Source organism: Pezoporus occidentalis, unplaced genomic scaffold (genome assembly GCF_034315485.1).
Source record: "Pezoporus occidentalis ecotype Australia unplaced genomic scaffold, CSIRO_AGI_Poc_V1 ctg45, whole genome shotgun sequence".
NCBI lineage: Eukaryota > Metazoa > Chordata > Aves > Psittaciformes > Psittacidae > Pezoporus > Pezoporus occidentalis.
In genome coordinates, this window is record NW_026915780.1 from 7,591,976 (window position 1) to 7,615,334 (window position 23,359).

The 23,359-nt window shown below is 37.3% G+C and overlaps 1 protein-coding gene across 1 annotated transcript in view; it reads left to right on the top strand.

The window, feature by feature from the left end:
- Positions 1-23,359, top strand: part of PDZD8 (PDZ domain containing 8) — a 61,628-nt gene that overhangs the window by 25,215 nt on the left and 13,054 nt on the right. The window contains exon 3 of the mRNA XM_062635340.1: positions 185-287. Coding sequence (XP_062491324.1) covers positions 185-287 — 103 coding nt within the window. The remainder of the gene's footprint in view (positions 1-184; positions 288-23,359) is intronic.

The following is a 23,359-nucleotide window of genomic DNA, read 5'->3' on the forward strand; positions in this document are numbered from 1 at the left end:
CACTAGAGGGTGGCAGTGTCTTTCCTTTGGCACAAGACTGTGCCTGCTGCATCTTTTCAGTGTGGACTGCTGTATGTGTACATCTTGATAATTAATAATAGAGTATATAAATGAAGAATGGTGAGTTAATATATCTAGAGCATTAACAGTAATACAGTTCTTACTATAGGCTTTTCTATTTCAGGTTATTTATGTTTGGATCCTATGAAAGAGAAGCGAACGTTCATTGCACAATGGAGCTGAGCACTAATGTTTGGGAAGAAAGATCAAGAAGTTCTATTAAAACGGTAAAAAATGGTATAATCTTTGCATATTGCAGTATTATGCTCTTAATACATTGTATAGGAAGCGTGTATCTTTGGACAATCAAGTGGGTGGTTATAGCAGAGCACCCTGAAAGCATAACAGACCAATTATTTACTATTTAGTTCAAAGTATTTCACTGTCCAGTTGACATGGATAACATCATTTCAGTTATGGCAGCTGTGCTTGAAAATGTACCTCATTTGTGTATGTTGTCAGCTGTCCATCTGCATTAAAACAAATAGTGTAAAATAAGCATTTTTATAGTCCTGTTATATTTGGGTGGGTCAATGTTTAGCAAACAGTGAGTAAGACACACTTGTCTTTCACTGGCCAGTAGTGAAACTAACCAGTTTCATCCCTTCTGATGCGAGTGTTGAAGGCAAGCATGATCAGAGGGTAGCTAATGTGATGCGACTTCCTCTTTTCCCCTGCATTTTGTGAAAATACAGGCAATTGACATAAATGTCTAACTTCTTGTAGAGTGTATGAATCCTTCCTTGTCTGCTAAAGAAAAATGCTTTTACAAGTGTCTGCAAATATAGAAAGTGGTGGTGTTACTGTAAGCTCATGAAATCCTAAAATGGTTTAGGACTGTAAAGGTCATTCAGTTCCAGCTCCCTGCCATGGGCAGAGACACCTTCTGCTAGAGCAGGTGGCTCCAAGCCCCTTCCAACCTGGCCTTGAACACTGCCAGGGATAGAGCAGCCACAGCTTCTCTGGGCACTTTGTGCCAGTGCCTCAGCACCCTCACAGGGAAGAGCTTCTGCCTAAGAGCTCATCTCGGTCTCCCCTCTGGCAGGTTAAAGCCATTCCCCTTGGCCTGTCCCTACAGGCCTTTGTCCAAAGCCCCTCTCCAGGTTTCTTATAGCCCCTTTAGGCACCAGAGCTGCTCTAAGGTCTCCCTTAAACCTTCTTCAGGCTGAACAAGCCCAGCTCTCTGAGCCTGTTAATCTTTTACTAATTATCATACTTGATAACATGAGGTTAGCAACATACAGCCTATAAATTGCCCTATGTGTGTGTTTGAGAACGAGAGATACCTCAGGGTTTTTTTTTGCTTTGTTTATCTTCAAACAAGAGGTGGAATGTATGAAAGAGCCTATCAGTTTCACATTAGTATGATATTGTGGTAGTCATCAAGTTGAATTGGGCTTATGCTGAGCAATAAGTAATGTGCCTATTGAAAAATATCCAAGAAGCTATAAAAAGACTTTAACAGTTAGTTTCATGCAAAGAAATCACTGTAACAAAATCAATGTCCTGCATTTTACTCTCTGCTCTCTTAGTGCAACTGGCTTAAGCCCTGTGCCTTTGTTATATCTGGCTGGAGTTGTTTCGACACCAGCACTGTCTTTCCACTGGAGCAGCAAGAATTCAGAATTTTACCATCTTGTTCAGTTTCTGCAATTACATTCTGCTTTGCATTGTTTTTAAAACTCCTTGTGACAAATTATATTGTTTTCAGCTCACTGCTTCTTATGTTTTGCCAGAAAGAGTGTATGGCTGAGCAACAGGCAGAAAGCCTTTTTGTTGTTACAGCTGCTGTATTCTTAGTCAGTTGAAATACTTGAAGAGGGGTTAGTGGTTTGCCTGTGCTCTGATAGGAACCTGTAACACTGGATGGCAGTTAGCTTTCTGAAGTATGGCACCACCAGAGGTGATGGCAGAAAGCATTCCAGTGGTCCCAAGAGGAACTCCTGAGTTAGCTTAGCTCAAGAGGTGCTAGACTTCATTGAAACAGTAGGTGGGAGCTAGATTTGAGTAATTGATTTTCATACCTTTTTGTTTAAACTGGTTTATGCAGCAGTTTTAAATTTTGTTTAATCTTTTCTGTTTTGTTTAAAGGTTTCAGCCTCTTTGCGTGATCACATAAGAATGAGGTGGGAGTAATTCAGGTTTAGTAGTCTGGCCTGTTCTTAATCTTCACCCTTTCCTAATTATATATAGGAAACAAGCAATACTGCCAGTGTTAAAACCAAAACCAACAATCAAACTCCCCCCCCAACATCTCCCCAAACAACACAAAGCACCCAAACCCAGCAACAACAAAAAACCCAAGGAACTTTGGGGTTTGGACCTGAGCCTGCTAAGACTTACTCATGGGAATGGCCCTTTATTTGGGATAAGCTGTGTATGAAGCCGGGGTCTGCAGGCTTGATGCTCTAGCAATGAAGGTATAAAAGTGTCAGTACGCTGAGTTACCATTAAGCTTCTGTGGACAAATGAGTTTGTGCTTGTCTTTAGATGATTTTGAATAGCAATATTGGAATAAAAGGAAAGAAAAATCATTCTGCAGACAGCGTGGCACTGATGTATTTGTGGCAGCAGATGGCAGTAGGACTAAACCGATGGAAGGTGAATGGCTCCTTTTTAAAACTACAGAAAATTACTCAGGGTGAGGCTCTCAAGAGCTTCATCTTGTATTTCAGCATCTAAAATGATGGTTTTAAAGATATCTTAGTGCTTAAAAATATCTTTAAAAAAATCTGTCCTGCAACGTACAGAAGGGTTTTCTGTGCATCTGTTGCAGCCCTTCATTAAGCATTGTTCAAACACTGCCTGTCAGCAAGCAGACACAACTTGATCTGAGTTGCTGCGTTTCTTGCTCTGCTGTTGGTATGAAGAATTCTCTATGCTGAGTCACCTTGAACTTTAGACCACTAAATAGGTGAACTAATATTAAGATCCTGCTTTTGACAATCTTAATATGGTAGAATATGGAAACTGAAAATTAACAACTTGCAGAACTGTTTTTTGCATACTCAACACATGTAGTGAAATCATGGCAGTCTCTTTTTCCTAGGAAGTCAGATTAAATATGCAGGTTAAGTTACAAAAGTGTTAGAACATCTCACTGAGTGGTAAGAGGATTGACAAAGATCCTCAACAAAATGAGTTTTGCTAACACACTAAACACAGGGCTTTGGTTAACTGTGTAAAATAGTTAAATAGGAAGTTAGAAAGAAAAAACATTGTGATATTTTTCCAAACAAAAAGTTTAATTCTATCTTTAATTGTGATTTTTAGCTCTAATGCAATTTAACTGCAAAGCAGCTGATGGCTGATATCTTTTCTAATATAAAGTCCCCCTTTTAATGCTCATGTGCAATAATCATTCGAAGTGAAGTTGATAGAATGAATAACAACTTCCAAAACTACAGAAGAGAAATCATGGACTAAATTGAAGTGAAAAGTAGAAAATTGTGTTCTGGTCTAAAGGCAACTAATAAGAGTCTCGCATGGGCATGACAATGCAGCTTCTGATTCAGACTGTGTTCTACAATGCTCCTGAGGAAAATTCTCATAACTTCCTATACTTCCTGGCATTTTCATTCCTTTTGTTATGTTAGTAGTAGTGATAACAGATTAGACAGGTTTAATACTTCATAATGAATTTTGGCAAGACTTTAATCTGATCCCATCATTTATGCAATATTAGGAGGTGTCAGAATGGGTTTTGAATAAAGATGCCATGTTATTGAACATATCTAGAGTATTATTGAAATGTCTGTTATGATAAAGGTGTCTCAGGCTTCTGTTTATCAAATTAAGCTGAAACACTGATAAAACTTCAGATTTGGCACATTCCTGTGTGACACGTGAACATTCTTAAATACCTCAATTAGTAGTACATGCTACTGGAGTTCACATTAATCACTGCATTGCTATGTAAAACTTAACTGTGTATGGATAGGATGTGTTAATGAGCATTAGCAGTATTGGATTACTAGATGTGTTCTATGGCTAAATAATTAGATATGTCTTAATAATTACGTATACATTCGTAGATATTAAATGGAGGCTGTGTCATTAATGTGAATGGTTCTCAATATCGAATTGATTTCTACAAAAAAAAAACCGTTCTGTTTTTCCTTTGGGCACATCTGTTCAGTGTGGACCCATGGCCTTGTTACACTTGGTGACTGCTGACTTTACCTGTGCCAGCACTTCATGTATGATGTTGTGAAAGAAAAACATAGTTTTTTAGCAGAAACAGGAGTTGCTCTATGAATTAAAGGGTAATAGACTCTGTCTTAAAAGTGTCAGAAGCATGGACATCAAAACGATCTTGAAATATGAGTAACAGAGACCTGAGGTAGCTTAGCAGCTCTAAGTACCCCTTACATTGACTATGCAATGCTTTGAGTGACCTATGGGTGCTCAGCTGTCCCAGGCGTGGCAGGTGCTGGTGCTTTCCTCTGGTTCCAGCACTATAGAAAAGGCTGAATCAAGAGTATAGCAGTACAGAAGTGTTTCTTAGGAATTTCTCTCCTATCTAGGTAGTCCTGTTGATTTTAGGTACTAATTTTTGTGACAGATGAAGTCATTTTCTACAAATTGTAGAAACTATTGCAATAATAGAGTGATATTTATCACATACAGACTCTAAACAGTTTGTGCTTTTCGTTGGTTGTATGAATGTAAAGTAATGTGTAAGAGATGCTGAACTTCAGAACAAAATTCCAAGTTTTCTCTTAGGTCTTTCTTTTTATATAAATCCAGGAGCTCAAGAAAATCATTATTGATTTTGAAATAATCAAGTTAATCTAAGGAAAACATGAGGAAACACCTTTAAATTCTAGTGTTCAACTAATACATTGTCTGAGGTAGGAATAGCTGCAGTTTCACCTTCATAAAGGCAGGAAGTGTTAAGGCTTTTCTTTTGTTGGTGTTTTTACCTATTTTTTTTTTTTGGAACCCCCTTCTGTAAATATTAACTTTAGCAATACAGAAACTGCATTTCATATTCTGCAAGTAAAAATTGTCATCTAGAACATCTCATCTATTAGCCTATAGGATGTATTTTTGCAGGAGTTGTCTCAGGAGCACACCGATATCCTCTGAAGTAACCTACTAATAGAAAGAGTTAAAGAATTAAGGTAAGTATTCCACCAGGTTTTTAGGAATTCTACATGGTATTTTCTACAGTTCATTCTGAACATAGTGGTCAGCACTGGAGTAACTGAAGGGGAGGACAGTATTGCACTCTAAATTTGTGCATATATACACATACATAGGCCACGGTAACCTCACTGAAAGAAGTGGATATCTTGGTAGATACTGCCTTCTCCAGGTAAATGTAATGGTAACTTTGAAGAGGCTGTAGGCAGGTTGGTTAAAACCTCTTTATAAAAAGCAAAGCAATATTTCTCAGCCTTTCATAAAACTAAATTTTCTTTATCATGGATTAAGGGAAACATAAAGCTATTCCAGCACTGTAACATATGAATGTAAAATGAGAAATAATGTAAATCAAATAAAGCACCTTCTGAAATGAGTTGCCTGAAGCTACTGAACTATAATGTCAAAATTTAAAGCAACTGTGAAGTGTTAATTTGTAAATACATGGAGTTAACTGCCTTACAGTTGGCATTTCAGTGTGCTTTTTGAGCAGGCTGCCATTTCAGCATCTAATCCTGTCAAAAGAAAGGAGGAGGATTAAAGCACGAGAAGCTTTTTGAAAATGTCACTTTTTATGAAAATTCATGATCTCGTAAAATTTGATAATATTTGTAAATACAATGGGGAATAGTTCTGAGATTTGTGCCTTACATAATATTCTGTAATCCGTCTTTCAAATAAACTTGAAGGCCACGAGGATTTTTTTTGGTCCCCTCCTGAATGTTTAAGCTTTTTGACTTGGGGCTTCAGAAAGCTTGTCTGTGATTTAATGAGAGGCCTTCTGTGCAAATGCACTGTAGTTCTTCAGTGCTCAGGGACTATTGAATATGAACATTAACTGACTGCTTTTATTTTTTAGTGTGTGTATATTCAGATAATTGATTAGAACCAGATGTCATCACTGGAGTCACAGCCTGGCCTGATACTTCTTGCCTGATTATAAATCATTCAGAAGCTATAATGTACTGTATCTTGGGCTTGCATACCCTTGCGTGGGACAGGTAGAAAGCAGAGCTTCCTACAGCTTTGTGTTTGTACATCATGTACAACCAAGACTGTCGCTTTCTTACAATCACATTCTTTCTCCTTATGTTCAGGCTTGAAGTTGTGCTCCTTCCCAGCCTCCCCGGAGTGCTGCAGAGGTTGCCTGCTTGCAATGAATCTGACTTGCTGAGTTTCAAATTTAGAATACCAGATTAAAGGATAATGGGTAAAAAAACTTGAGTGAGCAGAATCTGTAATGAGCAGGGTCTTAATGCTTTGTGTGTGCATGTGCTTCCCCATCCCCAGCTGTTCCTCTGAGAGCTCACATCAGAACTCATCCATGGTGTTCAGACTTAAGAAGTTCTTCTGCAGCCAGATACTTGTTTCCTATAGTGAAATGTCTGTTTTGAAGCCACTTAGCTGCAGTCTAAATCCCCATAAGATTTTGTAAGTGAGTTGTAGGGTAGGTGCCTTTGGTGGTACTGTCTGATCATTTGGAGTCTTCCAAGTTGTTCTGTTGCAGTGTGGTAATGGCCTACTGCCACAAAAGAGGCACAAGCCTTTTAGGTGGCTGAGTTGGATGAATTCACCTTTGTAAGACCTCTCTGTATTACTGTTCTAGGACAAAAATTACATGGAACTTCAAGCTTCATCAGGGATTAGTTCTGTTCTTTAATTTTGTTTTTTGCAAAGCTGATAACATTCATTTTCAATGTGTTTTGTTTTGTTGTTGTGTTTTGTTGTGGTGTTTGTTTTTTTTTTTTTGAAGGTTACTGGTGTAATAACCAACCTGTAATACAGAATCTTTGAGTTATATTTAATTGCCTATATTCCATATCCTCCTAATAGTATCCAGTTTGAATAGCAATTGTAAGCTTTTCTTGTCATCCTTTTAAACTTACCACTTCCTATTTAAAATATAAAACTATGAAGTAAACACTAAATTACGGTTTTTCCTTAAAAATGCTTGTAAAAGGTAAGAAACCCTGTCTTTATGTCACTAGATGTGGTGCTGAGGACTTGTTTTTTGTATTCTTGTCATCTCTTCTGCTGCATGTCCAAATATTGGATGCAGGCAAGAGTTTAAGTAGTTCTTACAGCATCTGTGTTTCTCATTTGCAAAGAAATTGATTTACAGTGATAGCTGATCTTGCTAAATAAATAGATGGCTGATGCATGAGAGCTAACTTTGTTTGCATAAACAGTATGGCCTATTGTAAGAGAGATAACAGTGTTCTATTGACCAGAGTAAACAAAGTGGTTTCTGGGTAATTCAGTATATTCCTGGAATGACTTTCCTAGACCATTTTGTTACATCCTATTGCAAAGTTACGTGGCCAGATGAACCAGGAGCTCAGTTTGAAGGCTGCTGCATATGGCTGGAGTGGATGAGAGGGACTTACTTAAACACACAATCACCTTTGGGGAAAAATAAGCTATTTGCATACTGGTTTGTCTTTTGTTTTTGTTTTCAAGCTTCCTCTTTACTTTTAAAATCTGTTTTCTCAGAGCCCTTTTATGAAAGGTAACCTCTTCTTAACATACTAGATTTTTTTTCTTTTCAGCTTGAGAGACTGGGATCTGTTCCTATTAAAGATGTAGTAATTGGATTGAAAGTAATTTAGCCATTTGTATGGATTTTAGTGATGCTATAACGTTTCCCTACCAAATCAGGACCTTGCCAGGCAAACTCTTGGGCATGTTGGAAACTATTTCCTTCCACCAATAAACAGTTAAAAGTCTCCCAAAATAATAAAGAAGGGAGCTTGTGTTTGAATGTTTAATTACAGAACAGAAGCATGTTTTCCAGGTTGTAACAACACAAAGAAGGGTTGTGTAGAAAGCCTTGGAAAAGGGGCCCATGCCTGTGAGTAAAGTACCTGTTAAGAAATAGTGAGGTACTGGCACTTGGTGCTGATACGCTCTCCTAAGCATATAGGGTTTGATATATGACAGAGTTTTAGGGGTATTGACTTCTGACTGAAAGTTGCTCAGTGGTAACTTGTCTGCTTCCACAAGTAGTTCATCATCTGGAAGTTCATCTTGCAATTAGGGAAGAGAAAATGACATTGTAGTTTCTGCAGGTTGTTAAAGGATAGGCAAATGCATGTATTTATCGCAGAACCACTAATACTTCTGATCACTGATGCCTTCAGCAATCTGGTATTGCCTTTGGTTCTTCGTATAGTTTATTTACCTGTTCAGTGAGAAGTTGATGAAAGTAATAAATATTCTCTTGGTTCCATGTGATTTATGCAGTTGCTCTGTTTCAAAGTGACTTTGCACCTGGTAATATTTTAGATAGCTTACCCCTCTTTTTAGCGTGGTTGAACTTGGTTTAAGTCTCAAAAAAAAAGATTTTCCTGAAAATAAAGAACTAGAGGTGGAAAGATATGAAAATGGCATCTCCAAAGCAAACAGTAGCAGAATGCCTAATGCTAAGGTATGTGGGAAGATGGTAACTCCAGGCATCACAAATGTAGCTTGGTGTGAGCTATAGAATGTCTTCTGTCATGGTGTGTGAAGGGAAGAGGAAAGCTTATAGGCCAAGTTGCCTTGGAAGCCTTGGTTTAACTTCTCATGAAATTCCTTTGTATAGAAACATTATCATTAGTAGAAAACTCAACTGCTTGATTCTGATTCTCATTTACACTAGCTACATTACATTAGCTTAAACAAAAGCATAATGAGGTTAAATATCTGGTCTTTAAGTATCCTGAATATACATATATAGCATGATAATAAATTATTAGCGTTAGTGATTTAACTAATAAACCACTGTTCTTTAATGTAGATCTTTGCCCTTCTAAGGGGACAGAAATGAATTTTCCTACGCCATCAGTAGTTGCTATCTAGTGGTCTTAAATGTTGTGGTTCAAGTCTCAAAATTCGGCATAAAAAATACTGAGTGACTGCAAAGAAAGCCTTTAATTTTGGAGGAGCAATTTCTTAATCTGCATACGTTCTAATGTAGTTATTTTTATGAAGTCAAATGAGCTAAGTAGTTCAGATTCTTGGAATTAAGGTAATGCAGTACTGTTGCATTGTCATGTGTTATCTTCCTAATAATGTAATTATTTAGCTGAATGTTATTTCCAGTTGACTGTTTCTTTTTAGCTTCCTCCCTCTTCAGTCATAAGTCAAAGCAGAAATTAAATGTTTGCCTCGGTGTTACAAGTCTCTTCTAGGCTTAGTGAGGTGGAGCTCAACACCTGGAGGCAACACAGAGTGAATGAGAATGGTGCTTGGAGTATTTATATATTGCCGTTACAGTTTTCACTAGCTACTATACTGTGGCTATTCTATGTCTGTAGAACAGCAGGAGTGAAATCTTGCTTTGTGGGCAAAAGCACATGTGATTCTTCTTGCTTTTTCTGAAGGGTGACCAAGCAGTTAAAAATTAATTTCCATAATTTAAAACAGAAAAAGGTATAAGCAAGCATTTTGTAATGCAAGTGCAGTGCGTGTTCTCCAAATGCACTATAATGACAGCAGATAGAAAAGAGAAAGTAATATGAGTGGGCAGCATAGCAATTGCCCTGGCAAAGCCTTGGGGATCAAAACTGGAATTGCCGATTCCTGTCATACAAATGAAATGACTAAAAGGTCATTCTGGTATATTAAGGTTAGATGTAGCACAGTGATGCCTGCAAAGGACACCTCTGTATCGGAAGTAATCGGTAGTGAATCAGCATTAGAAAATGGAGCATTTCCCTTAATGCAGTCTTTTAAAAAGCTCCCTCCATTCAAGTCTTGGTAAGATAAATAGAATCTTTGAACTACGAATGTCTTGACAAATCTTTTAACCAAAAGTCTGCATCTTCAGATCTCTGCTTATGTCATCTGTTTCCATTTTTAAGCTGTGTAGTTTGGAACAAGTATCATGTCTGTGCAGCCTCAGATCCGTTTGATATTAATTGAAGCTATAGATTTTTCCCTCTCTGAAGGAAGAAAACAAAACCAAAAAAAGCCCTTAGAAATCTGAAGTCAGATTTGCAGAAAGTTTTTTTAATTATAGAAACATAGCTTTTCATATCCAAACAAATATAGAAACATTTTCATTTTGTATGCACAATTTATATATATTTCTAAGTACATGCACTTTATATATAGATCTCTCTGTGTGTATGTATATATATATAAAAAAAATATCAGTTGATCTTTTTCAGTTAAATTTAAATGGAAGCCTCGTGGATAACAAGTTGACCATGCATTAAAAAGTGTAGATACTTGTAAATACAGTGAATAACCCCGAGAAATTGGGCTGGTCTCATCTGAAGTGCGTGAGTTCTGAGGACAGACAAAAGAGTCAAGAAATACAGAGGTAGTGTTTATGAGAACAATCACAGAATCTGTTCCTAGGTTTCTTGGTAGTTAAATAACACATCTGTGGGAGTATATTAAGAATAGGCAACTTGTAAACTGAAAATGCAATCACTTTACATAACAATGTGAACTGCATGTGAAGTGAGCATAGGATTAGAGTGTTCATAACTTCGTAACGCAAACAAACGCGGTCCATCTCCACTATAATCCCTTCCCCTTTCAGACCAGTGAAAATCACTGGTCTCAAATCAAATGTACATTTGTGATGAACAGAGGCAAAAATACCGAAGGTATATGGTTGCATTAAACTTAAGTGTGTATAACTAGCTGAAATTCATATATTGCTGGTAAGTCACATGGTATTTCTGTGGAGTTGAAGTCTGAGTTATACAGCTGTTCTTGGGGAATATGATAAACACCATGTGATAAAGGTGTTGATAGATGTTGTACATACTCATGTATGACATGCATTTAGTGATAATTTCTGCATCTGAGGCCTGTGTATAGACTGTGGATAAAGTTGTCCTCTCTATAGATGTGTATATGTAAATAAATGGTAAATGGATGTGCATAGCATGAAGTGTGTTGACAATAGGATGCTTAGGCTGCCATTACATTGAGTGGTACAGCTACATGGCTGAGACCATGACCTCCCCACTGTGCATGTCATGGAGGTTTTACTGGGGTCTGCTTCTGGTCTGTCGTCCCTTTGTGTGCTCCAGGAGCACTTTGGAATGCAAATCAAAGCACAGTAGCTGGAGACTATTTGAGATTCTACCTGAAAAGCACATACCTGGTATGAGCTAAAAAGCAATGTATGTTTTGAGCAACCGTTAAATTGTCAGTTCCTTCTTCAGTGTTGGCTGGCTTGCTGCTTCTCTTCTGTCTGCTAAATGAGCTAAAAAATACCCCTATAAAATTAACTTTGTCCCCGTCTTGCATGTGGCACATAGGTCTGTCTGCAAATGGTCATCAGGCATTTCTCTTTTTCTGTTCATGGGGTGCATGGTGAAGAAGTAACTGAGGGGTTGTTGCAGCTTGATTTTAAACTTCCCCTCCTGTGGAGTGGCAGGGAGGTGGGTTGCTTGAGTTTGGTTTAGGGGGCAGTTGTTTAGGTTATGCAGTGAGTCTAATGCAGAAGTTTTGTGTAAAGGGCAAAGAAAGCATTTCACATGTCAGCATAGGAGAAAAAAAGCTTGGAGGACTCCAGCTGCCTGTATATTAAGTATTTGGGAGGGGGAACTGTGGCCAAGGTAGGAGAGATCTGATACATATGACTCAAATTCCATAAAATAGCTCAAAATGGAAAAGAAACAATAGCGATGTTGTACAGGTAAATATATTCTTCTGTCTAGCTAACTTGATTTCTTGTGACACCTAAAATGAAGCACTTATACTTGCTTTGGTAATTGTTACATCTTTGAACTGTAGCTTTACTTTGGAGGAGTGAAGTCTAGTGCTGAGTATTGATGCAGTGAGAATTTTGAGGGTGCTCCTGAGTTTTCTTAGCTGTCATGTCTGTTAAAGTACAGCAAAGTTAAGGAATAGGTTGGAGTGAGTGTGTTTGTTGGCAGGGCTGGTTTTGTTGTTTCAAGGCTGATAGGAATGTGCCTGAACTGCAGGCACGCAGTTTGGACCTGAAGTCTTTCCACTTAGGGTGGGGTAAGATGTATTGGGAATGGAGTACTGCACTCTCTGTTCACCATGGGAGCTTAGGAAGGCCAGAGCAAGAACCCTGGTGATTAAGTATCCATGTCAGCAAGGATAAATAAGGAGTTCAGGAAAAAGGGTTCAGTTAGCTGGAATTTCTTTGAAAGCTTCCAGTAAAGAAAATACCCTAGGTGCTAAGAATTAGTTTATTTAACCAAACCAGTTCTCTAAGAAGCTCTTAGAGATGTAATATGTGTTAATTATTAAAGGAGAGAGCAGGCACGGTGGTGAGGGAGAATAAATAATGACTTAGCTTGGTGCAGGAGACCAGGTGTGGTGATGAATAACTGCATCAGTTCAGCTGCATAAACAAAGAGCAGAGGATGTATGACAAGAGTAATACTACCAACAAAGTCATAGGAGTAGTAAGGTCATGGGAGTAGAGCAGCTGTAAATATTTGGCTGGTGTGGGATCTTTAAAGTGTCTGATTAATGTGTATTATCAATAGGTTATAGAAACTGCCAGGAAATGTGTGGTGGTACTATCAGAAATGTTAAACAGCTGGCTTCAGGAGGAAATCTGGCTAGATTTCAAGCATTTCTTCATATATATATAAAATATGTAAAATAATATATAAAATGTATATATATGAAGAAAGATATATTTTATATGGATATGTATGTAATTCCAAATAAGAGTTAAATGATATCTGCACAAGGTATCTGTTTGGTTATTACACTAGAGTCAGGTAATTCAGAACAGAAAGGACCTCTATGGGGTAATTGGGTCCCAAGGAGGGAGGGCAGCAGACCTGTCTGGACTATTCTTGACTAGTTCAGTAAAAATAATTCATAAAAAGAGTGATTAAGCCATGAGACCAGTCTAGGGCTATTGCTATAGGGATGGCTTCAGAAGGAGTAAAATTTCTTTGTGTTGTAGGCAGTTTTAACCTAAAAACTCTGTAATGGAATTGCATTGAGGCTGTGCCTGAGCTTACAGACCTGCTGGAGAGAGAAAGTGTTATATATGTAATATTTTTGTTTCATTTATTAAACTCCTGCAGTCTGGCAACGATGGGTATTTAGCCAAAGCATGGGAAGATCTGTCATGGATTTTTATTCCTTGCAAGCAGTATTTGAGCAAAGAATTACGGTTCTGTTCAGAGTTTTTTGCCAGGTTTGATTAATGTTTCTATTTCCTCTACATTTCTTGATGCTTCAGCTATTGGAAGACAATCTGAAATAATATATATTCTAAAAATATGGTTGTAATAACTAGGAACAAACTTTTGGCTGCCCTTATGAGCAAAGGCATTCAGATTCTTGCCAGCTGATGTGTAGAAGTGTGTTAGGAACCACAGTCTTGGTTACATATGATTGGGGTAACCAAGAATTGTAATAAATTCCTGAGCTTTAAAAATAGCTACTAGGAGGAAGTAATTTTATGAAAGGTCATTAAAGCAGTATCCTCTAATATCTAATAATTGGAACAAAAGTAAATGAGATTTTACCAGAAAACAGTCTGATTCTAGCTAAGAACTCACAATTTACTTTTACAGAGATGAGTTTTATTTCTGGATTTGTTTTGACAGCTGGAAGTAGTAACCTATAAAGGCACTAGAAATATGTCCTGGACAGAATAAATTCTTTTCTGCACGTTCAAAAAAATAATTTAGTGGAGCAAAGAGATCTTTTTGGATATTGCGAACCCCCCCCAGCCCACTGTAAAACTCTTCAAATGCTGAAATAAATATTTTCAGGTTATGGTAAAAGGGAAGCAGGGAATGTTGCTGTGGCTGCGGGAAGAACAGTTCAGGGAAGGATGCTATATGGGTCTTGACTGATTGCATCCTGGGCCGCCTCCTCAGCACAGCAGTAGTAGAACAGGAGAGGTGCAGGCAAATTCCTTCCTCTTGCTGCTCTTCTGTCTAGATCAGAAAATAAATCTTTGCTGTTGAAACTTGGAACTCTTTGTTATTTTGTACTTTCATGTTTTACTGGGGAGCAATTTGACCAGCTTCTGAAAGGAGTTCTTCCTCTTCATCCTTTTGAAAGCTAGATTTCATTTTCCTTTTCTTGCTATATACTTCCTCGAGGCTGGCATCTAGCAGTCCTACAGATGACTAGGTAAGCATCAAGTGTTATATATTGTTAAATGCAAAGCACAGGAGTATAAATTCTGTTGTCAATAGAATAGATTGCTTTAGTTTTTTTAAGGTGGGATTTCTGTTGAGGCAACAGCATAAACCCAGAATAGAAGAGCAATGGTTAACTCACCATTGCTGAAGAGAGATTTTGCACTTAGATTAGGAACTTGGAGTGTATAGTCATCCTTTTATCTATCTATAGGTATCGTCTACATATCATTTATTAAGGACAGAATGGCAGTTGAGAATGCTGAATGAGCAGGCAGCTAGTAGCTATCAGTTGGCCAGAAACACTTTAAAACAATGCTTTCAGTGAGAGCAAGTATTGCTGATATGCAGAGTGTGACTGAATGCACTGTACACGCAGATAGGCTTTTTTGAGAGTATCACTTTACCCCTTCCCCCAAAAGATCTTTAGTTCCATTCTCTGAGTATTATTGCCATGTATCTTAAATACTTGGTATAATGTGACTGTTGGCTAGGGGTCATATCTAGTGTAAAGATTATTTTTTGATCAGTTACTGTTAGTATTGCAATTTCTTATTTAACAGTTCAGAAAATCATATATAGCCTGATATACTGAGTTAGTTATGCCTCCAAATTTAAGTGATGCTCATTGACATAAGTTTAATATCTGTTTCAAACCCCATCTATTTTACATGGCAGCAAGCATGTTCACTCTTCATGTAATGAAACCATAGTTCTTTCAATAATTATAAGCAAAATATTACTTGATTTCATCCTCATATGTTACCACCTTTGCATGCTGTTTTTAACCTGGAACTGCTTTGTATGCAAATACTGTTTCCACTTCAAATATGAAATGTGTCTTTGTATGAAAGTGGCAAAAAATCAGCGATGCTTCTGCTGAAGATGCTTAAATTGCAGTTGATTTTGGTATTTGTATGATTTAGCAGTGTAGAACTGCCTCACATTTAATTAGTTTGCAATGCTCGTGTTCAAATGGTATTAAACAATGTAAGTCGAAGGGTATTTTTTATGAACTTTAAAGAGTTTGTCGAGAAGGGCAATCTGCATGATGAGCACACATTTTTTATTCTGGCATTGCAGGCTAGCAGACTGCCCACAGAGTTTTGCTTTTTTAGCTCCCCAAATTGGCTTTTCTTTTCTCTTGCAAAAAGAGACAATTCTTCATACCATTTCTCTGGATATATTATAATATGCACGTGTCGGTCTCTACTTCACTGTAACATTGTACTCAAATAGGTAGCTTAAGCTATGGGTTTCTTGGTAGTTGATGTAAATTAATAATGTTTTAATAATCAGAAGAATGGGAAAATTAGGAGTGTTTTGGCACGGTTCTGCACCTGTGGACTTGCAGATTGCCGGTCTCCAATACACATCTAATGTTTTCGATCTCCATCCTCCTTTCCATCCTCATCTCTACATATGCTGTGTTTTTACCTCTCTCTCCCTCTCCCCTCTGCCCAATTTTGACATAATATAGTGTCTGTAATAATATTATAATTTACATTTTTCTTAGCTTTACTCAGTTCCAGAGGTTATAAAAGCAAACTATGTTTTCTTTGAGTTAACACATCTTTTGTTCTCATGAACTATGGTGGGAGTTAAGTGACTGTATAACAAACTGGGAGCGAGTTAACCATTAAATTTGTGATGTTATAACCTTAAGCTTTGCTATAAGAGATTTAAGAGATTTCATATTTTGTACATTTTGTTTTACTGTAAGGTATTTTGGCATTTGTCACACTGCAGATTTCAAATAAAATATGTAAAAATATAGCAATTTAAAAGAGAAACCTCAGACTTAAAATACTTAATACTGAATGTGCCATTTGTGAACAAATCAAAGAAAAAAACATCTCCTGGTTTCAGAACTGATGTGGATTCCATCCCTGTAATACGTAGGAAGGTATTTCACCTTACTAATATTTCCCACTTTTAAATAAACAAGATCTACTTAAGGACATACGTGTGCTTTGAGAGTGTTCTACATCACACACCTTGTTCAGTATGACTTATCTTAAAATATATTTATTTCTTAGGCGTTCTATGGTATTAATGAATTCTTGGTTCATTTTTAAATTAAAGGAGTTCCAAGTTCTTTGGGCAAGGAAATTGGTCGCAGGCCCAAGCAAGCCCTGTTTCTGCTGGGAAAGGGAAATCGATGTTATGTTATGAAATCTGTGGGGTGTTTTTCTTATATTTCACCACCTATCAATAAGATCTGTTGCTAATTTAAAAATAATAGAGCATAAACCCAGGGTATAGGAAATTTTATAGGGAGCGCTGAAGTTAAAGAAGAAGTTTTCAAGCTTGACATAATTTCCTGTTCATTCTTCCATTTAACTTATGATAGGGAGATGAGGAATTGTTATATATTACTTCCCTGAGCCAGAAAATACTTGGAAAAAAAAAAAACCAAACCAGTCAAAATGATGGAACTTTAGCGGCCATTACGGGCAGTGTCCTATTCCTCTTGTAAATTTTACTTCTATTTATATTTTTGACTCCTCCTGAGAGGTTTCTAGAAGAGTATTTTTCTTTTGGCACTTCTGCACGCTTTAATGTTAGTGTTTTGGGGTTGGTTTCTGGATGGGGTTGGTTTCTGGAGAACTCGTATGTTCTGCTACCTCCACAGCTGATGGGGGGAGGTAAATTTTGGGAGAGATTTGTGCCAGAGTTGTGACTAAGCCTCGTAGTAATGCAGAATCCCAGTCTCAGAGCGTTTAACAGGAATCTTTGTGGCATGGCTAAGTGGGTTTTGTTCTGTTGCGGTTTTGGACATCTATTACAATAAAGTTTTTTCATAGTCTAGAAATGGAGGATATCCAGCTCTTTCTCTAAATAGTTATAGCAATTCTTTTTCTTGTCATTCAGGTATCTTGCTATATGGAGAGGGGGAAATCCTACTTTTTGTTAGCCTGTTATGATCACATCAATTACATGGACAGAAAGCTGTTAACATGAAATCCTTTTCAAGCCGAACCTTTCTATAATTCTATGGAAACTTAAGACCTTTGGCTTTTCATGAAGTATGTATAGAGGCTATGTTGTAAAGCTGGATAGCATGGTGATTCCAATTTACAGCTAAAGCTCAGTGTCTAAATCATTCTTCACATATATTGGGAAGTGATCTTTATGTGTGCTGAGGGTGTGGGGGGATATAATCTAAATTATTTTTCACATGCAGGTCAAATAGAGCTGGGCATTGATTTCTTTTGCAAAGTGAACTGTCAGTGTTGACTTAGTTGGTATAAAGATCTTTTCCAGTTTAATAGTTGTGGCAATTTTTGGAAGCAACGAACAGTACCAGTATGAAAATCTGGCTCCTAGGTGTGCTGTTGTCTTGGTGTTACTAATTAGATGTGACATTGAGCTGCTGTTTCACTGCCTGGCAGCAACTTGTGCCCTATAACCATAAACAAATTGATGTGATGTGATGCGTTCATCAAAATAACCAGAAATAGATGTATGGTTGTGGAAATCTTCGCTGGTTATATAGCTGTGTGTGTATACTGTAGCGTTTTGTCCAGAAGTTAATTGAAAGCAGTTCAGTGTGGTTTGGCTGCCTTTCTATGTAGAGGAGGATTATTGTACACAAAACCTTGGCCGCCTTACAGCAATCGTTTGGAATAATCGAGATATAAATCCTCATCTCTTCTGGCCTGGGTAACGTAGAATTTCAGAAGAAAAGGGATCTTCTGGATTTACCAGGCAAAGGGTGGGGTTGGGGGGTTGTATGCAACAGGAACTTTGTTTTGATACAGTTGGATCTTCTGTTTCATCTCTGAAGAGCTGTTATGATGATGAATCTTTTAAATCCGTCTGCTCTCGTTCCTTTGGGTTTAGCTACTTCTGTGGGAATGCAGGAGTCTGAGAACTGATTGGGTCACGCAGAGTATTATTCAGACTTGTGCTTTACTTGAATAGCCATCTAGCCATTAATATTAATGAGAAATGTAACTGTTGTCAAGTTTGTGCAGTGCAGAAATAACAAATTGCATTCACATAACTCATGATATTTCAAATTGTATGATTACATTGGTTCTAGGTACATGCGAGATCCCTTTTTGCTGTCTTATCAATAAGAGTGTAGAATTGTATGAATGTATACAATGTATACAATTACCAGAATTGTAATGGTTTGGTTATAAGAGTATGGGCGTTTTACATATTTTTAGCAGATGCTTGTATAAATAACTGCTTAAATATGCTGCATCTTTAATAAGTCAGATGACATTGCTTGATTTCCTCAACTTCAGTACAAAGCTTAAACTGATGATCCTGTTAGAGCTGAGGCTAGTGTAAAGGTTCAGCCAAGCTGCAGGGCTGGAGGGAGATGAGAAGGCCAGTGCTGTGCCTGTGGCTTTGGTTTCCCTTGGGACTCCCACTGCCCCTGTGAGCACCAAGCTCTTAGAGGAGAGCTGCAGCAGGGCTTCTATCCCAGATCCAGGGCTTTGTCTGAAGTTTCCCAGGCAAGGAGTATTTATGAAGCTGCTGCTCATTTCAGAAGATGCACTGTACTCCAGATGTAACTCTGCCATTAGTGTTGCTGTTGCTCTAAAGGAAACACTTCTGCTCCAAAATAAAATCAACCCCTAACTAATGGACTTACTCCTTCCATCAACATTTTTCCATCAGAAATGAAACTTTTAAGCCCTTTCAAATATGACTTCTAAGTCCATTAGTGAGGTCTGAGAGTTATGATTTATATGCATTAGAAAGTAGTATTATGTATTTTATTTCCATAGAAACTAGCATCTGTGGTGCACGTTACTGTAACTACAGTGGATAATAACTTTTCTTGGCAATATCCATGTCAGTAATCAGGTGGCTAATGCTGCTGGGTGTGATAGTCAAAACGGCCAAGCAATTTCTTTGTGGGGAGAAGAAAACTCTTCACCATGAATATTATTTCTGTTATAAAGAACTTTTACCTGATAGTTTATTATTTTTAATTTATTACATGAAGACTAATAGCAACAGGTTTATCATTATTAATTAGGTACTTCCAAGAGAAATATGATCCATTACTAACTGGTTTAGAGTATACACTGTATTACCTTTTAATGTGTGCACTTGAATGTCTTCCAGTTTATTGGCTTCCACCTCAGATATGAACAAACCCCTGGGTTGATCTCTTTCTTGCGTGCATGAGTTCCTGTGTTGTCATTAATCTTTTGTGTGTAATTTGCTTTGCAGCTATTCATAACAGATTTATACAAAGAAAACCGTTAAATAGGTAAACTTCTTATTGGTGTCACACATGGTATTATTAATGAACTTAATCTGCTTTTATTTAATCTCCAGTTTTAGTAACCTTAGTTCAGTATTTGCTATTAAACTACCTGAGTGGTTTAGGAAATATTTATAAGATGACAGAGTCATGCTTAAGCACTATTAAAGGAAGTCTTTTTTTCAAAGACATAAATAGTGATGTAAGATTTTTTTTTTTGAGAAGGGAAAAAAAATCAATTTTTTCAGTTTTTTTCAGGGACAAAGGAAATCATCACAGTTGGGTTTAATAAAGAGTAAAAGGATGTCAGTGACTAAGAGCACTTAAAGAAGACCTACATTGCTGTTTGTACTAAATTGCTCCCTGTAGAAGAGCTCCACATAAGGCATTTTACCTGCTTCTGACACTTGGCAAGTGCAGGTTTTCTGCTGCTTTGTCTTTAACTCCTCCATTCAACTCCTGTAATTGCTGTTTAGTAAGAGTACCTCAGCAATTCTGGATAATTGCTGAACAGTTTACTTTTTCTATGTCACATACCCTGTTTCACCATACAGTTGGAAGGTACACTTGTTTTACTAGTAGCTTAGTCCAAGAGTACCGGCAACATGTCAGAAGTACAGCGGAAAATAAGATGTAAGCCCAGTGTTTTGTTCACTGACTAGCCTGTTCTGGATTTTGCTGCTGTCAAATGTTTTTGGCGCTCATCAGGCAGACATGCAGATGTTTAACTTCACCATGAATTGTCACATTTATTTCAGGCAAATAACTCATGATGGTGAAGTTAGACATGTGTGTAACATTTGCAGTGTTATGGCTGTAATGAATGACTACTTAAGTATGATCTTGGTCCAAATTACCATTATATTTTGTAACTTTTTTTTGTTTTATAATATATATAGAACAGAGAATAAATCTTGCTATATGAGATGACAAAAAATAAATACGCTTCCTCATAAAAGTAAAGAAAACTGCAACCTTCATCGGAGATAGTTGTGTCTCCTTGTGCACTGACCACAGTTCACACAGCTGGAAAAATTAACATCAAAAAGTCTTAGCATCCTACTTCTATTTTTTTTTCAGTGTTTTATTGTCATTAAAAAGCTGTTCCTAGTATTTCACAAAAGGCAAAGCTGGACTTTTCCAGACATTGCTAAGAAAGAAGAGGCAATGAGTCCACTGCTTCTGAGCCCTGTTCCTCTCTGTGACACATTTGCTGTACAGACTTTTGCTTTTATAATTCTATTTGATTGCTTAAATGGAAAAAGTGTGTCACACTTAAATTATTTTTTAATTATTTTTTATTCTGATTCTTAATTTGAGTGGCTTAAATGTGACCTACCCATTAAGGGGAAATCCCGTCCCTTAAAAACTGCATCCAGTGTAGCTTGGAGAAAATTGTTCTGCTTAAAGATACTTGGAATGCATAAGAAGTAATTAAAAACAGTGGCAAATAGTTAAAAAATCTTCGATGCTCAAAGCAACTGAAGGTAGGTGCATACTGCAGTACAGCATTTGGTATACTTGACATAACTGTGCAGTAACAACTTACCTGTACTAAGATTTAGCGCTGTCTTAACATTGAACTCAGAAAGGGCTAATCCATCTTGTGATGGCTACTTTGTGACCTCGGAATACAAACTACCAGCTTTAAAGTCATCACATGCGTACTGATGTTTTAGTCACAGGAGAGGGTAAGAGCCGATTACTTACTGGCCACTTCCAGATGGCAGTAAATGTAGCAAGTCTTTTGAAGACAAAAGTGTTTCATGTGTGCCTTTGGGGGGGTATGGGGTTGTTTGGTTTTGGTTTTTACTGTTCTTAGTGAAGGTGAGAAGTCGAAAGTGGTATGTGAGTCATGTGCTGAGTAGCAGGATAGTAACCACAGTATTTTTCTGGAGCAGAGTTTTTTCACAACTTAATAGCACTGGACCTTTTAAAGAGCTTTAGGCCTCCAGCGTTTCTTAGCTTCTCTCTGAATGCTTTATTTTCTAGTGTTTGAATTTAAACTGTACCTTTTGGAATGGTTGTGTCATCCATCTGCTTTAATCGGGGGTCAGAGCTCCCTTTGGGAAGTTGTGGCAGTCACGCTAACCTTGCGGAGACACTCGTGGTGGTGGGTGAATGCCTGGGTCAATCCATTGTATTAGAAATGGGTAACTTTCTAAAGTTCCTTTCAAGGAAACATGAAGAGTCCACAAGCAAATGATTTTAGTATCTGTTCAGTGACACCCAGAAAGTCACAAAGGTGTAACTAGTCCCATAAAGCAATGTGCAGTACAAAGATCAGTAGTGCCATTGACACCTCATTTTCCAGTTAATAATCACTGTTTTGGATATGTATAGTACAATCTGCAAACATTTTCAGCTGATAAGATATAGAACACAAATATATATATATAAATAAATGCAGTAATTGCAAACCAGACAGTACTGAATAAAACTACACAAGCTGAAGTACATAACTGCTGATACTGTGAATATTTGTACTAGAAAAATGATGTGAATATTAATTCCCAAGATGATCCTCAGTGTTGGCTGATTGCTTTACTGATGAAGATGTTTCCAGACAGAATGTGTTGTTCAGAGGTTTCTGGTGTTAAAGATCACTGTACAAAGAGTGACTTCAAGTGGGTAATAGGACAAGTGGATGGCTGCTGAGGACACCTATGGAAAAACCTTACTGGAGTCACAGGGTTTCAGAGCAGGGTAAGAGCAGCAGTGGAGGAAAGCTGAACAGCAGGTAAAACAAAACGTGAGTAATTAAAACTGTCTAAAATTAGAAGGATCAACCCAGTCCAGAAGCACACTGCAAACACTGCAGTGAACATTGGCTAGTGACATGGATGTTTTAACTCTCCAAATAAGTGGTGTAGGATGGATTAAGAGAATACAGTTATGCACCTAAATAAAATCTGTAATATCCTTCTGGAAACAGATTTGTGACAAAACATTCATATTTTCCTATTCACTGTAGTTCTCTAATGTTTGACATGAAGTTTTGTGGTATCTACTTACAATAAAAACTCATTCTGCAGCTATTGGCTTTTTCCAAATTTATTCTGGTTTCACATGTTAAGTTTTTAATAGTTTTATTAAATTTATTCTTCTTTTTCTAAGCCAAATGTGCAGAAGAATCTCTTTTTGGCCATTGCTCAGTTGTGTACAGTAAAAATAATCCTGCAAGAACAATAATTTGGTCATTTGGATCTTCAGGATTCCTGTTTGACAAATTACCTTTTTTTTTAATTAAGCAGCAGAAATTTTCCTTTTCATTTCTTACTGAAATTTTTTTAATACATATTTCAAAATTGTTAATTATATTTATAAATTACTTTGAAATAACAAACAACCCCCCCTCCTCATTCTAGTATATCTAGAACAAATACATGTTCATTCAATATATGTTTTTAATACCTTTTGGCAAAATATTAAGAAATAGAGGGGGTGGGAAAGGACACAAATCAATTCGTTTGCAAGCATTTCAGTCAATGTAAACCTGGGAATGAGGGGAAAAAACACGTGAAAATTTTCTACGAAGTATACTATTAAAGGTCTGTCATTTTGGTACGGAGAAAAAGAAAAAGGAAATAGAAAGTAAATATAGAAAAGACATATGCCTCTGTTCAGTTTTAGGTACCCAGTTCCTGGGTTTGTTCTTCTTGAGTCTGTATCTGGTTTTGCTGTGTATTTGAATGCATCCTTACCGCAGAGTTGCTTGGGAAGCCAAGCCTATATAACAAGTTTATGAAGCAAATCTTTAATGGATTTCTGTGCAGCTGTGTGAGTGTATGTGTGTATCAGTACACGTACATATGTGTAAGAC